This window comes from Galleria mellonella, unplaced genomic scaffold (assembly GCF_026898425.1).
Source record: "Galleria mellonella isolate WM207_F2 unplaced genomic scaffold, CSIRO_AGI_GalMel_v1 utg116, whole genome shotgun sequence".
NCBI lineage: Eukaryota > Metazoa > Arthropoda > Insecta > Lepidoptera > Pyralidae > Galleria > Galleria mellonella.
The window spans coordinates 1,692,232-1,709,651 of record NW_026441978.1 but is presented as its reverse complement, the minus strand read 5'-3'; the positions used below and the strand labels follow the sequence as shown (position 1 = coordinate 1,709,651).

At 31.5% G+C, this 17,420-nt stretch overlaps 1 protein-coding gene across 1 annotated transcript; it reads left to right on the top strand.

The window, feature by feature from the left end:
• The first annotated feature begins 460 nt into the window (after positions 1-460).
• LOC113513980 (probable cytochrome P450 9f2) lies at positions 461-11,232 on the top strand. Its single transcript, XM_052894709.1, has 10 exons — positions 461-748; positions 2,795-2,958; positions 3,447-3,563; positions 4,513-4,718; positions 5,909-6,044; positions 7,148-7,225; positions 7,506-7,724; positions 9,655-9,752; positions 9,967-10,135; positions 10,852-11,232. Exons 1-10 carry the CDS (start codon positions 540-542, stop codon positions 11,016-11,018), a joined length of 1,563 nt encoding a protein of 520 aa, XP_052750669.1. The 5' UTR covers positions 461-539; the 3' UTR covers positions 11,019-11,232.
• Positions 11,233-17,420: the final 6,188 nt, after the last annotated feature.

Here is a 17,420-nt window from a genome sequence, read left to right as displayed (position 1 = left end):
GGTTCTTATTAGAGTCTGGAGTTGGAACTAGATCGAAACCTGTACTACAGAGTTCTAGGCTCTCCGGGATCTTACATTATATTACTGTATATCTATATTATTATATCAATACAGTTATTTGAAGGTAAGTTTTTTTACGATATTTTAGTTTTAGAGATAAATGTATGAAGAGTGTGTTATTAGATGTAGTGTAGTGTATTCCTGTGTACTTTACCGTGTGTATCATTCAGTAAAATAAGATGAATAACTTCATCAACATAATGATGTATTTAAACGTCGATTACAGTCAATACGAAGAAATATTTTTTTATTATTTTGAGATTTTTTTTATTATGAATAGGAAAAGATAACGAGTAGGGCTAATCAAAAGTAAAAAAGTTAAATTAAGTAGCATCAACTAATCTCTACGATAATACAACTGCGTGTTTGAAACATAACAATTTAGTTATCAACAATACAGAATCCATTGCGTTCAACGCCATTCCCCTGGCCTGAGCGATAAAGAGCAGTACTGTTACGCAATACATAAAGAAATAAAAATGTTTGTTGAACTAGCAATATTCATAATTTCATCATTATTCTTTTATTACTTGTACGTGCATAAGAAAATACATAATTTCTTTGTGAAGAGAGGCGTCAAATTCCTACCCGGTATACCTATGTTTGGAAACGTATGTAACAGTTTATTTACAACGAAACACTTCATAGAGGATCTCGAAATTGTATACAGAGCTTTTCCTGATGAACGGTGAGTTACTTTTAATTTAATTATCGTTCTTTTTTAGGTTTTTCGTTATCCCCTCTATTTTTTCTTTTAATAATTCTAGCTACCATATCTATTTTAATAAACAATATTTTATCAAAATTACAGTTTACTTTTACATAAAAGGTTGTCTGGAAGAGATTGCTTAGCGATTAGGCCGCCTTTTGTATCATTTCTTATTACAGTTAAATGTGTCTACTATTTTATAAATGGTGCAATAAAGTGTACATAAATAAATAAATACTTAGCTTAAAATTACCAAATTGTTAAATTAAAAATTGTTATTATTTTTTATAGTTTATTATTCTAAAAATGGTAAACAAACTGATGATTCCTCTGATAGAAATTTATTGATGAATTTTAAATGCCGCTTATAGATCTAAACAATATCATAAATACTACAGAATATTCTGGAAAGCTCCTAATATCCCTGCAGCTCTGCCTCTTTCTAATAACTAACTTTGTTATGGTTCTACATCCTGTAATTTCACTTCTATATTTTAGTCTTCATAGCCGTGTAGGTCTAGGCATAGAATAGGCCACCCCTTCGTTTCCCGTAAGTGTCGTAAGAGGCGACTAAGAGAATTTAATGGGCGAGAAATAAGCAACAGTGTCCCTCGTAAAACATCAAAGCCTAACTGCGGCTGCCAACCCGCCTACCTAACGTGATACTAGCAAAATTCCCGAAGGAGAAACCCTTGTTGAGCAATGAACAGTTAACGACTAATATGAAAATGATGATTTTACTCTTTAAACCAAAACATAACCAATCAAGAATAACTGCTTGATTGTACATACATGTACATATGTACACAAGGCGCAATATATATACACACGAAAGGAAAAAAAAACGTAAAAAAGATTCTAAATACAACAGTAGATAACGACTTAATGGGCATAGATATATCTCATTATATTTTTTAACCTAATAGATAATATTTGTTTCTATACCCGTTAACCAAAAGGTGACTAGATATGAATAGGTGACGATCTTTAACCCAGAAAAAATAATAAATAACATAAAAACCTTTGAGCACATATTTACTGATAATTCTATTTATGAATAGTGCCAACGAGAGATATATCGCATAAAAACACTGAAGTTGATACCTATGTAATAAATACTACAATATTTGTACATTACAATATGAAGCAGTGTAAAAAAGACTTTAACTAAGTAATTATTAATAATAACTACTTTGTAACATTCGTTAACTTTCGTGTTAATACCTTTCTTAAACAATGTACTTAGATACCATTAAATGACATGCAAAATATGTAGGCTTCTACATTTGATGGGAAAAAAAATATTGTTATTTCTCTTTCATTACTTACGTCTATTCTATTTCTTATTTGTATTCTGAACTCGAAAGATACTAAAATAATAAATACAAGTGGGCAAGTTATACACTAACATTTAGTACTAAACTAAGCGAATCTGTACTTTAAATACAAAATAACTAACGTATTGATTTTTTCTAACTAGTAAGCAGTAATTTAAACCACTCTATGCAAAAGGACCAATCGTCATATGATATTATCTACTAACTAGCGGCACGTCCCGGCTTCGTACAGATAGTCATTTTTACAACATTTTAAAAAGTGGTTATTGTGACATAACGATATTAGTGGGACATATAGTATCGCGAGGTTTTTTTGTAGTTATTGATATTTTCTTCAATATTGTAGAACATACTTTTGTTCTATCACCAATAGTTTCCGCAGCGCACGCGACCAAAGATATTTTGTAGCATTTTTAACACTGTAACATGTTACTAAAGTTTTAGTAAGGATGCCTAATCTTTTCTGGCAATAAATATAGCCTATATTACTCAGGGTGAATGTAGCTTTTTAATGGTGAAAAAATTTTTGAAATCGGCAAAGTAGTTTTTGAGTTTATTCATTACAAACATACATACACACAAAAATACAAATCTTTCCTCTCTATAATATTAGTGTAGTATCTAATATAATTTAAAAGAAATTAATGTATCTTATGAATCCTGTCTATAATATATAAAAACATTGCAGATATGTGGGCTTCATCGAAGGAACTACACCAATTATTTTGATCCGCGATCCCGAGTTGGCAAAAGCAATCACCGTTAAAGACTTCGATCACTTCGTTAACCATAAGGACTTCTTCAGTAAAGACACTGATCCGTTGTTTGGCGGTAGTCTTTTCATGATGAAAGGTACATACAAATTTTGTGGTCCACCAATTTTAATAACACTATTTCGTATTTACTTTCAATTGTCCATACTTTGCTTTTCGGTTCGACAGAACTTTGAGAGACCTGAAATTACGATGCACTCCGAATTTATTATTTAACAAAGCAAAGAAGATTTTTTTTCTTCTTATTAAAACACACAGGATGATATCATTCCAATTCTTTCTTACCTACTTAGTCTGACTCCCGAGTTTCATTTATCAATTCACTGATCATTTAAAAACTAATCACTGATTATAGTACAGTGAATCTAGCCAACCTGGCCAGTGTGACCAAATCTTCAAAAACAAAATTGGCCACATTAGAACGCATGAAAGGAAACAGTAAGTAAAAGTCAATCTTGATTTACGTCATGAAGGATTGTATGCATACATACAGTTACTTACTGCTAGATTGATTAGAGTATTTAAAGAAGTTTGTGAAACTCAGTAACAAAAATTTATTCTTTACAGATGACAAATGGCGAGATATGCGATTCACGTTGAGCCCAGCGTTCACTGGCTCCAAGATGAGGCTTATGATGAACTTTATGAGCGAAGTCAGCCATAACATTATGGACTATTTAAAAGGTAATGTGAAACAGAAAAATTTACTATATTGTATTGTTTATAAATGAACTACAAATAATTAATGAGATTATACAAAATTCTCTACACAATTTATTAATGAAAACCTTTGGAAAAAGGTATTTATTATTTTTCTGTTCTGATTATTATTTATCACTGATATATCGTCTATTGTCAATGCAAAAGTTATTTCCATTGCATTAACGATTTATTTGTTAACAAAACACTATATTTTATCAAGCAGTACTCGGTATATTCGTTTACTTTTAAGATTCATAAATATATATTTTAGAACATATTATATACAGGTTGTATATATATATATATATATATATATATATATATATATATATATATATATATATATATATATATATATATATATATATCTTAGTATTGCTAAGTGACTGCTGCCATCTATAAATTTTATAACTCTCGGATCAATTGGAAGATTGCAACGCCCGTCATTTTATACCTACACGAACGGAATAAATTGGAATGGTTATGACCTTGTATGGCAATAATACACGCTGTAATAATTTTTGGGGGACATGTTTCATGAAACTACTTTATTGCTGCTGTATATTTTGATAAAATAGTAATATTATAGTAAGAGATAATAAATTATATTGTATGGAAAAAATAGTTAGGGTTTGATAAAAAAAAATATATAAGAACATCACGAAAACAATTCGTAAAGATTAAAAATCATCAAAATCGATACAAAAATGAATGAATTTTTTCTTTTTCTCTTCACAGTAGGTAGTAAAAAGTAACTTGAGGTACAATTAAATATATGAGACCAGTTTTGTTTTAAACTGTTGCCTGCAGTAGCAATGCAATAAATGATTAAGATAACTTCAGTTTCGTTATTCATAGGTTTATAATGAAACCAATTACAAATGAAAAACTTCAGCAATAAAATTGAGTTTTATATGATATTTTTTTATAGAAAATAATTCTGATGAAATTCACGTTGATGACCTGGTGCGCCGATATACCCTTGACGTCATTGCATCAGCAGGCTTCGGGCTTCAAGTCAACTCTGTTAAAGACAAAAAAAATGATTTCTTCAAAATGGGCATTAATTTATTCTATTTTAACATCAAGCAGAAAATTATCATATTCATATCTACACAGTTTCCTAAAATTGGAAAGGTAAACTAAAGTTTCAATTATTTTTCTTTCAATTGTCTTCTTCTTATCTTGCCCCATAGTTATTCTATTAATTATATTGGAACCTATGCCATTATTATTATAAATGTTACATAGGACTATACTATAAACTCGAAATAAAATTACCCTAGATTTTTTTTTTATTTTGTTATTATTATTTATATAACGATATCAGTTGCACAATAGTGGACATTTTGATTTGCCTAAACAAAATCCCGGGTTTAACTTTCCATCTGACTAATTTAGAAAACAAACTTTTGAAATATTGCAGGTCAAAATTTTTTGAGTTGTGCTTCAATTAGCGCAAATTTAAATTCAATTTCCTATTATAAAGTTCAGACAATTGGTATGATGATTTAGTATAACATAATCACAACATTTTTAATTAATGCTACGTGCATATTTTAATATTTCTTGTGCGTAGTTTTTGCTACATATTAGTAGACCTTTATTTGAATCGATTATATGAATATTCGTATCTTAGTTTATATTATAAGAATAGAATAGGCAAAATACTGGGCCACCTTATACGACATGACGATTTTTTTAAGAGCATACTAGAAGGAAAGATAGAGGGCAAAAGAGGAAGAGGAAGACCGAGGATTAACTACATGGGACAGATAAAGGAAACACTAGGCGTCATGTCGTATAGGGAGATAAAGGATATGGCCTAGGATAGAGCTGGCTGGAGGAAGATGCATGAATTAGTTGCACCGACAAGAGGAAACTCTTAAATGAAAAGAAGAGTTAATATTATATATAAATCTTTTGCTTCATCCACTTTTATAAAATAAAATTCTCTATCTTTGTAGTTACTCTCATAGCATACTATAGGAAAACCTTATGTCGATAATTTATCATTACTAGCTAGAATGACAAATGTGCATGGTGTTAGTCGATCATGCATGGACTTTTAATAACCATGTCATTTTAGACATAATACATTTAAATAAATACGCATAATATTAACAGAGATTTAAAAGAGTAACTGTTGAGTTTCTCGCGGGCTCTTTCCAAACTCTGCAGTAGATTTAGAAAGGAATGACGATTTTAAAATGCTTGTGAACAGATCTATTGAAATAAAGATAATTTGAATTTGACTTAAGCATCTTCATCTTATCATTCTCACTATCATTATCAATAAGATCTTAAATATAAAAATACATTTACAGAAATTAGGATTGACACTTTTCTCAAAAGAGGTTATGGACTTCTTTAAAACAACTGTTAAAAATACCATAAGTTATAGAGAAAATAATAACGTGGTGCGCCCAGATATGATCCAGCTATTGATGGAAGCAACAAAAGGTTTGTCAATAAGCATTAATATAAATCCTATAATATATTCTATTATATAATAAATTTGAAAATTTGTAGTGATTAACGGATATTTATTAGTCTTTCATGTAAAAACTATTTATAAAAATTGGATTAAATTGTATATGTGGGTAGGTTATATCAGAACTTAGCACTTAAAATATTTTGAACACTAATTTACATTTATATAAGACATAGCTACTCTAGAATAATAAATTTGTATGTTCTTAATATGATCATTAATATCAAAGCCTTGCAGCGAAACTAAGTTCAGCAGCTTTTGCCGTGCGTAAAGTTAGACAGTACACTGATACTGATACTGCTAGATTAGTCTATTTTAGTTATTTTCATAGTTTACTCTCTTATGGAATATTACTATGGGGAAAAGCGGCAGATATTAAGAATATATTCATATTACAAAAACGTGCCGTTCGAGCGATCTACTGTATGAAGAGTCGTGACTCATTAAGAGAGAAATTCAAAGAGGCAAATATTCTCACCGTTGCTTCTCAATTTATATATTCAAATATTCTATATGTTCATAAAAATCTTGACTTATTTCCAAAAAACAGCAATATTCATAATATTAATACTAGATTTAAAGACAAACTTGCTGTCCCCAAGTATCGTTTAGAAAAAGTTAATAGGTCTTTTATGGGAATAGGTATAAAAATTTACAATAAGATACCAAAGGATATGTTGGAATTACCCTTAAATAAATTCAAAACATCTGTTAAATCATATTTACTGAGCAAAGCCTATTACTCACTAAACGATTACTTGAATGACGAGTGTGCATGGCAATAGTTGTTCATGCACTGAATTTTCATTTAATGTTAGACATAGACACCTATATAAATATACATTGTAAATAAACTGGCTTTAAAAAAAAAAAGTAATTCAATTGAGTTTCTTGCCAGTTCTTCTCAATTGGATCTATATACCGAACTGGACGGTAGGGAAAATATAAAATTATAATGTAAAAATTTGACGTTCATAAGCGGCTAAAATGTCCTACATGAATAAATGATTTTTGAATTTGAATTTGAATTTGAATTTGAAACTTGTTGCAACTAATTTTGAAATTATTCAAGGTACATTAAAAGCTGGTAATACTGAGAAAGATGAAGTTACCACGACAGAAGACTCGAAATCAAAAACTGTTGCAAGAGGTAAATATTGTAATTAACGTAAGATATAAATAAATTAACTTATGTAAACTGATACTTTTGTTGAGTGTTGAAATTATGATGGCATTTATTTCACATGCTTATATTTTGCTAGGTGTCATAAAAATATTTGAGATTTTATTAAATATTGCTAAAGTCTTACAAGCACAGTTAATGCTCGAAAAGAAATTCTGAAGAAGAAATAGTGTTTTTGAGCATAAAATTATTAAAAGTTGTAAAAATATCTTAAAGAAACGTGATGTATATAAAATTATAATTTCAGAATGGACGGAAGATGAAATAATTGGTCAAGTATTCATATTCTTTGCTGCTGGTTTTGAAAGTTCCGCTGGAGCTATAACTATGGCCATCCACGAATTGGCCGTAAATCCAGAGGTCCAGGAGAAATTGTACCAGGAAATCAAACAATTCGAGAAAATCAACAAGGTTTTGTCTTACGAGAATGTGAGCCAGTTGAAATATATGGATTGTGTCATCAACGGTAAGTTTTGAGTTTAGATCATTGACTGAGATCGAAAATATTCAGAAATATCGTTAAAATATGAAATTTATATTACAATAAGTATAATAAGGAGTGATTGAAAAATCATCGAAGCGGGCTTGTCGTTATCTATTAGTTACTTAATAATTATTAAAATATATATTTAAAAAAATATAACAACAGAATAAGAATTCTACTCCTTTTAACTCCCAAAATAATTTAAAAGGCGAGTAAATAACAACACACAGTACTCCATTACAAGAGAAGGTCAACTCAAAACAGACTCCTACGCCATACCACCTAGAGGGAAGAAAGTTTATCCGAGGAAGTAGACTTCGCAACATATTTTGCGATGTTCGAAGTTATTTAAGTGACGATTTCTATGTACATTTTGTTGTCCCGTCAACTTGTTTGTCATATATAAAAAAAAACAAGTATCTACACTATATGGCGTTCTTTAAAGCAACAACATCAAATATATTATGATGAGTTTTTCAATTAATTGATTGCAGAAAAAGCTTATGGAATCAATCAACCAATTAACTGACTCCATTAGCCGATTATTTGTCGATTTCTGACTTAATATTATAGTCAATTGTTGCTACAATGATTTCGGCATATTGTGCTGCATCAGTTATTTTATGCATTTTCTGTCTGAGCGATGACCTATGAAACCGAACCATGGTCCTACACAATTGTCTGTATGGAAAAGCTTCAAATTATTTAGTGAACTATGGAAAAAGGCTACGCTTGGAGTTTCTTTGCATGACAGCATCCGAAATGAGGATATCCGCAGAAGAACCAAAATGACAGACGGAGCCCGAAGGATATGCAAACTAAAATGACTGGCCATATAGCTCGAAGAACCGACAACTGATGGGGAAAAAGATTCTTAGATGGGGATCCCGTACGTGCAAATGCAATGTAGGATACCCACTACTGTGGATGTAATAGATTGACGACCTCAAATGAATTGCAAAAAGTTGGATGTAGGTAGCTAAGGACCGTTCGTTATGGTAGTTTATGGGAAGGCCTTTGTTCAGCAGTGGAAAGATAATGGCCGATATGATGATCGTCTTACGTCTTGATGACGGTCTTACAGTTGGTTACAGTCTAGGAACTTATAGCGAATAACTAGACAGATGCTTTTATGTAAAGAGTTAGTTTTTGAACAATGCAACACTTGCTATCCATGCCATGCCAAAATAATATTGCATCAAAATAGGACTAAACCTTATGCATTGCAAAAATAAATTTTCGGAATTTTTTGGAAATAACTTTTCAAAGGTTCGGAATTAGCAAACATCGTGTAACTACACATAATGAGTTAGTAATTTAATTAGTGCAATAATAAAATAAAGATCCTGTATATATTTGATTGAGTTTCGTCTGATTAAGTGCTAATTGACCAATCATTACCAGTTTAGCACAAGACTGGCTTCCCTCGAAGGTGCTGACCCCATCCATACCTAGAATAATTATAATATTTATAGGTTACCTGTAACCAACTCGCCGTTTGTATTGGTATAATACAAATAAATAAATATGTCATACATGAAGAATGGAAAGATTTTCTTTAAGAAAATTTATTAATTATTAATTAAATATTAGGTATAAATGTGGATGGCCATAAGAATAAAATAAAGAAAATATGGCCAGAATGGGAGTGAAGAATAGAGGTGAAAGAGCATAGCCCTAAATATAATTATATATATATATATATATATATATATATATATATATATATATATATATATATATATATATATATATATATATATATATATATATATATATATATATATATATATATATATATATATATATATATATATATATATATATATATATATATATATATATATATACTTATATCTAAATATAAGAGTAGGAAGACGATAATTTATGAATTATGCAATTGTCATTACAGAAACATTGAGGAAATGGACGGCAGCAATTTTTATGGATCGAGTATGCACTAAACCCTACGAGCTACCCCCACCGAGAAAAGGAGGAAAACCTTACCTGGTATGTGTCAAAATATGAGGTAATCAACATAAAAAAATTACAACCGAATTAAAAACCTCATTGTCTCTGAAGTCGATTACAAACTGCCTAGACGAGATCGATTTGGCGATAAGACTGTTTAATGCTTTCTTTGTGCATTTTTTTGTTTATTTCTATAACAGAACTACACAAAGCATCTATCTAAATTTATTGATGTTATCTGTACAATTTTCAGTTGAACCCCGGCGATATAGTATACAATATGGTGAATGTCATACATATGGACGAAAAATACCATCCTAAACCCGAAGTGTTTGACCCTGACCGCTTCTCTGATGAGAACAAGCACAAAATACAACCCTTCACCTTCGTACCTTTTGGCATGGGACCAAGAAATTGTATCGGTAAGTTATTACAACTGGTTTGTTTTCAAAGGTCTTTGGAGCTACTGATTTCATCATCATCATCATATCAGCTGTTAACTGTCCACTAATGTCCACTAATGTTAGCTGTTCATTAATAACGTAGGTCTCTATGTATATTATGTTTTTAGGAGTAGCTAACCAAAGATATTAGAAGCGGTTCAGAAATATCTGGAGTCGGGTTAAATACCGTTAATATAATTTTGTATTAAGCACTAGAATTATAATATTGATTTAATTTTTACTATCATAACGTTATAATTATTTTAATGAATAATAAATAAAGAATCAATAACAAGTTAGTTCTCAATTTTTTTTTCTATCTCAAATTATTACATAGAATTTACCAGAGGGAGACTTTGTACAAAAGTCATTTGCTGAGCACCTCTGTCTCATTCGTGTTTCTACCGTGAAGCAGTTGTGTTTGCATGGCTATGTTTCGGTTTGAAGGGTGGGACATGACAGTGAATTTACAATGTACAGAGAAATAACAGCTGAGTCTTCATCAATGGCAACGCATCGGAAGTATCATGGGCGAAACAGTATACTCTGTTATATTTATGGCACTGCTCATGTCTATAGGCGACGGTTACCACTTTACATCAGGTGGGCTGTCAGCTTGTTTGCCATTCTAAGTACTATAAAATAAAATAAAAATCTAATGTTGTGTTCACTAAAATCGTATTTCTCTTTTACAGCATCCAGATTTGCTATTCTGGAAATGAAGGTATTCCTATACGACCTAGTGTTACACTACAAGGTCGTCAAAAGTAAGAGGACATCGGACCCAATTCGTTTGCACAGCAACGACTTCAACATAAGAGCTTTAGGTGGCACTTATGTTAAATTTGAACCGAGAGATTGAAGATGTTAACGAACTGTAGTTGGCATGCAGATTTACGTGTACTTGTGTAATCGTGTTAAACGAATATCAATCTTGTTAGGTAGTTTATTAGTTTTATATTTACTTCCACCGCCATTAGTATTGCGCATACTAATGCTAACCACCTATATTTTATTAAATAAATATTACATTAATGTAACTTTAAAATTTTTCTATAAAAATGTATATGCACAATTATTTGTATTTTTTAATAAAACCCAAACAGTGATTTAAAATAGACTCTCATACATTTACAGGGACATATATATACATTTACAGGGACATATATATACTTGTATATATATGTCCCTGTAAATGTATGAACACTCCTGCGGAAATGTATGGACACTCCTGCCTGCCAGTAGTGTAATTTTGTATGGAAGACCGGACATGTCGACCTGCATTTTATTTTTGGAATTTGATGCAAATATTCGCAAATCGTGAGTTTATTTGGAGTGAGTCTAGAAATAATTTATTATTGTATTTATTTTCTATACACGTATACATAAACGATTGAAAATATACATCGACGATTCACCTTTTAAGAGTCCTGAATTAGCGACCTTAATGTGAGATGAAGTAGGTGATCAAAGCTAAAATTCCAATGAAGTTCCTTTATTTAACAAATATAATAAATATTACATCTTAATGTTTAGAAATGATACTGCTTGAAAACAACAGTTACCACCAGTGAAAGCTAAACTTGTAAACGTTACCCTAGTTAAGAAAAAGAAAACATTCTAAAACCTTATGTCCTTAAACTGGAGTTATATATCAAATTAAATATCTGTTAATAACTCTATGAATAAATCTACAAATATAGAGCGCTGCAATTCTATGTAACCCAAGTGACATTTTATTGAATTGCACATTAAAAACTTCACAAGCTTCACACAAATAAACATACGCGTTTTACAAAAAAACATACGAATTTGTTTTTCAGGCGTTTAGTAAAATATTACCTCAATGCATTTATACTTGTAAACTGTAATGGAGTGTGAATTTAAAAAAATCATAAACTATGATTCTATTACGCCTTCAGATTGCAACAAGTTTTACCCTACTAAGCTTGCACCGGTTCAAGTAAACTATAAACAAACTAAAGTAATCAAAGAGACATCATAAACTCCTTTTCTGCCACGTTAATCTCAAATATGCTCGGCAAGATTTGATGTAAGTTGAGTTTTGTGTGATCTATTATACATATTTATTATTGTCAGCCGTTAACAGTCCATTGCTGGACATAGGGCTCCATCATAAAGAGGGTGTTTTTTTTTATACAACTTAGAATGGCAAACAAGCTGACGGCCCACCTGATGGAAAGTGGTAACCGTCGCCTATAGACATGAGCAGTACCATAGACATAACAGAATACTGTCTCGCCCATGATACCCCCCATGCGTTGCCATTCCTGAGGACTTAGGGGTTATTCCTATGTACCCAGCAAATTCACGCCATATCCCACCCTTCAAACCGAAACACAGCCATGCAAGTACAACTGCTTTACGGTTGAAATATATTGTTGCCAATAGTTGCCACACTTGCCAGGTAAGTTGGCAACCGCAGTTAGGCTTTAATGATGTTTTAAGAAGGACGCTGCTGCCCATTCCTCGACTATTGAATTCCCTTAGTCGCCTCTTAGGACATCCGCGGAACGGGAAGAAATAGTCCATTCTTTGCTTGGACCACACAGCAGTAGCGAAGTAACCAGTGCCAGAAAATTATATATAACTAAAAAATTCATTATAAACACCAGTAACAAGTAATTAGGAAAAAGTTAGAACGCCACGTGAATAAACAAAATTTTGTGGCGTATGTTTACGCAAATTGCATACATTTGGCAGCCTTTAGTCGTGTTTTTAGAACAAGCACATTTTAACTTGACTCCACGAAGCAGTTTGGGGTTTCCGGAAATCCAACGCCGGGTATAATTCCTGTTTTAAATATTTGCACAGTGAAGGTATTTTGAAACATAATATTGCTGAACAAAGCAAATGAATGAGTCCTAAATAATCAACCTAGTTGTTATTATATTGTAAACCAGTTAGTGCTTTGTCATAATCAGTATATATATATTTCATTAAATATATTTGTTTATTTGTCGCAGTCTATGGGAGACGGCTATGTTCAGCAGTGGACAGATAGTGGCTGAGATGATGATGATGATGATGAAATTGATATATACGATATAATCACAGTAAAAAAAAACTAGTTAATTGATTAGAATTACTTTTTTTAATTCCGCTAACATTAGTACGCGTGCTATAGCCAACACTTACTCAGTGTCTAGCGGAATTAAACAAAACATTTGTAATCACTGACTATTTGATTAGAATTATTTTGTTTAATTCCGCTCACAGGCGAAATACGTCTCGCAAAATGTACTTGAACCAAATGGTAAGCGGAGATTGATGGCTATTATGGAAGGTTTTGGAATTTCTGGTTGTCAATCTTCCAGTATTGGTAGTCATACATAAGTATATTAATGGTAGCAGAATTAAACAAAATAATTCTAATTAAATAATCATTCACATGGACTCTCGAAACATAACACGTAGTTCAGTAAAATATTTACGGTAATATCTTTCATCATTATTATGCATAGAAAATATCCTATTGACTGAATTAAATGAAATATGAACAGTTATTTTCAAAGAACCAGGGTAATGAAATTCTACTACTTCACAAGAGTTTGTGATGTTTATTAATTAAATACATTTAAAGAATGATACCACAGATGATAATAATATACAGAAATTGCTTTTTTTTTTATTCAACACAGAGCGGCTGTTTCGGTATCATGACACCCTCCATGCCTTGCCATTCCTGAGAACTAAGGTGTTTTGATTTTGCATTCTGTAATTTTGTTGCTATATCCCACCCTTCGAACTGAAACACAGCCATGCAAACACAACTGTTGCACAGCAGAAACACAAATAGGACAGAAGTACCCAAGCAGACGACTTTTGTACAGAGTTACTTCTGGTAAAGTCTTATACTTTTGAAATAATTTTACGTTTAATCTCCTATACGTCTCTGAAATCCTGGGAGTTAAAATAATTGATATCATAACAATTTGAAGTTCAAAAATTAATTCGTATACCAATAATTATCAACTTCGTCGACTATTAAATTCTTCTCTGCCACAATTTGGCTAGTAATACTCACCACAAAATATGTCGACCTGGGTGCCTACTTTAACTGCAATAATGTTTGAAAATGGCCCAGACCCAACTTCCAAATGGAAGTGAGACCACAGGCAGGTAGTTAGCGTTCAGTTTGAGTTATTTTAATGCTAATTTCGCTGCCATAGACGCCAGGCGCGACCGCTAACTATTCCGTACTGTCACCGTTTTGGCGTTTATGTCATAGATTTTTATATGTCTTTGTAAGTGAATAGATTATTCAGTACTATAATTATTCAATTACAATGGATATAAAAAAATAACAACTTTTCAATTGACTTCTGAAAGAAGGTCGTTTTTTTTTTGTTTTTTATAACACTGTTAGTTTCAAACCGATTTGGATTTGAATGAACCAAGACATTTCAGTATCAGTTCGATATATATATATATATATATATATATATATATATATATATATATATATATATATATATATATATATATATAGATATTGCTATACCCACTATTTGTTAATTTAATACACGTAGCAAGAGTGGCAGCGGGTTATCATTACCTATACATAGGAAGTCGGCAAACAGAGGAAGTTTTAAGTTCTCCGCGGCTAAAATTTGGAACGATCTGCCTCCGCCTCTCCACGAGGAAATGTCCCAGCTCTGTTTCAAATATAGACTAAAACGAGTACTATTGGAGAAACAAAATAAAGGAGAACATAACTATCGGTAGTATCTGATCCTCAATATGATATTTTACTTATGTGTGTATGTATATGTGTATGTATGTGTGTGTGTGTATGTATATGTGTATGTATGTATGTATATGTATATGTGTGTGTGTATGTATGTGTGTGTATATATATATTAGTATTTTTTTTTTAACTAGTATCAAGAAATAATTCTTGTAAAAAGTAATGTACAGTGGTACCCTGCACTTTGGTTGTTTTATAAGAGAGGGACTGGCTGAAAACCAGCGCTGTGTAGCTGTTCACATTGCGCTGGGACACTCACAGCATCCGCTGAGCCGGTTCCTTTTGCCGGGTGTGGGACACTTTTTGTATATGTCATTTATATTTTATATTGTAAGTTTACTGGCAATAAATGTTTCTATTCTATTCTATTCTATTTGTTGACTAGTGCATTATGTATATAATGCCGGTCTTGCCGAGCCTATTATAAATCCAGCTTAATGGGGATAAAGCCAAGTAAATTGACCTACCATGACCAATTCACCCCCACCATTGTATATTCCATGACCATGACAGATTAACAGATGATAGATTGTGGAGTAAAATATAGTTACTTGATTAATGTATAACTTTTTTTATAGCACGAAGGTTGCAAACAAGCATACAGCCCGTCTGATATTAAACGGTTACTATAACCTATGAATGCCAGAAATATTAATGTTATTTTATTTTCTTTTATTAATTTATTTAGCTATTTATTTATTTATTACCTTTAGACATCATTTCGTCAGTTGTCATAATAAAAAAAACAGATAATAATAGGTATATGTAAAAGGTATTATTAATCACTCCTGGGCCACTTACCCACTTCTATCTGTTCTCCTTTAACCAGAGGTTGTCTGTAAGAGATTGCCCTAGCGATAAGACCGCCTTTTGTATTTTTATATTTTTATTTCAATCCGTATTTATGTTACTATATTTCACTTGAACTATTCAATTTTCATTGTATATTTTTATTTATGATGCAATAAAGAATTAAATAAATAAATATAGTAACATATATATTTATTATATATGTTACTAGAGAGGTAACTACTGTTACTCATTTTGTCACAAAACTCTACCCATCATTGTTCTTAGAGATACAATATTGAATCAATCTTGACCCCGAGCCGTCCCTAAACTGATGAGACTCCGTGCAAAATATATAGCGGTCTCCCACCAATTTATTTGGCAAAGGGGTCATTGAAAACCATACTATGTTGACCGTGAACGCTTTAGTTCAGAGTGGATAGTTATATATACATAGATTTACGTTACAATAACATTAGCGTTTATAACAATTATGTGTATTAATAACTTATTTGCGCTTTTAGTGGATAGTTTTGGAAACTCAGATTTCCATACAAACTTATCGACATAAAGGTAAATGTTAATTAACGTCAAACTTTATACAACTCACACTGGATTCTCTGTTTTAAGATTTGAATGTTTTCCATTCAAACTTTTTTCTATATAAAAAAAAGATTAAGATGGGTAGTTATTTTTAAACTTTCGCGTTGTTTACACATATTTTAAATACACAATCGGTACTTAACGCGATTTAAATATCTTTACAAGTAAATAGTACCTACATACCTGTTTATTTATTGTCAAACGTTACTTTTTACATCTTTTACGTTTTACTATTTTTAAGCGTTAAGTCCCGATTGTGTATTTAAAGTATTAAGAAAGATCTTTTGTGACATATATACTCGTACTCAGCATATCGTGTAGTCCGGCATAGAACGAGCTACTCCTTCCTTTCCTGGTGGTGTCGTAGGAGGCGACTATGGGAACTTATACGATTGAGGCATGGACAACAACGTTCCTCTTAAAACATCACCAAAGCTTGCAACTGCAAACTGCCAAACGTAGCAAGCATGGCCGCTGCTCAGCTTTGAGGGGCAATGACCTACTTTAAAAGGCCCAATACCCTACCTAAAAATGAAAGGTTCCAAGAAAATTAGACAAATTTAGATTTTTCGAAGTCACTTAATTAAGGCTTTTGCCCTACTAAAAACTTCTTTTACCTACCTTAAAATTGGGTCTAGCTACAATCCATTACAGTACATATAGCAAAAAAACAACAGCCTGCTGAGAAAACAATGGGCTACTTTATTGCTAAAAGCGATCTCTTCCAAGCAACCTTTGGATAGCAATATGATTCTAGAAGTCTGCTTCAGAATGAGCATTTTCATCGCAAAAGACGTGAAAAGGCATTTTTCCCCGTTAAAAAATAAATGGGAAAATACTCGATACACTTTGTACGATCTTATCTACTTGCTACCTGTCGCATGTCATTAATTTCACCCGACTTCAAAAAGAAAGAAATACTGAATTCGGTTGTATTTTTTTATGTTTATCACCTCATAACTCCATCAGTTATAAATAGACTGGATTTTTTTTTTATCAAAAAGGATTTATTTATAAATCAGTTTCATAGAAATTTTAACAAATTCAGTTCAATAGTTTAGTTTTAAAATTAAAATAGCTGGTTTCTATATATATGAAACA

Coding starts and splice junctions, on each gene's coding strand:
- LOC113513980 (XM_052894709.1), top strand. CDS start 540: ATGTTTGTTGAACTAGCAATATTCATAATTTCATCATTATTCTTTTAT. Junction 6,045..7,147: donor ATTGATGGAAGCAACAAAAG/GTTTGTCAATAA, acceptor AAATTATTCAAG/GTACATTAAAAGCTGGTAAT. Junction 10,136..10,851: donor GGGACCAAGAAATTGTATCG/GTAAGTTATTAC, acceptor TCTCTTTTACAG/CATCCAGATTTGCTATTCTG.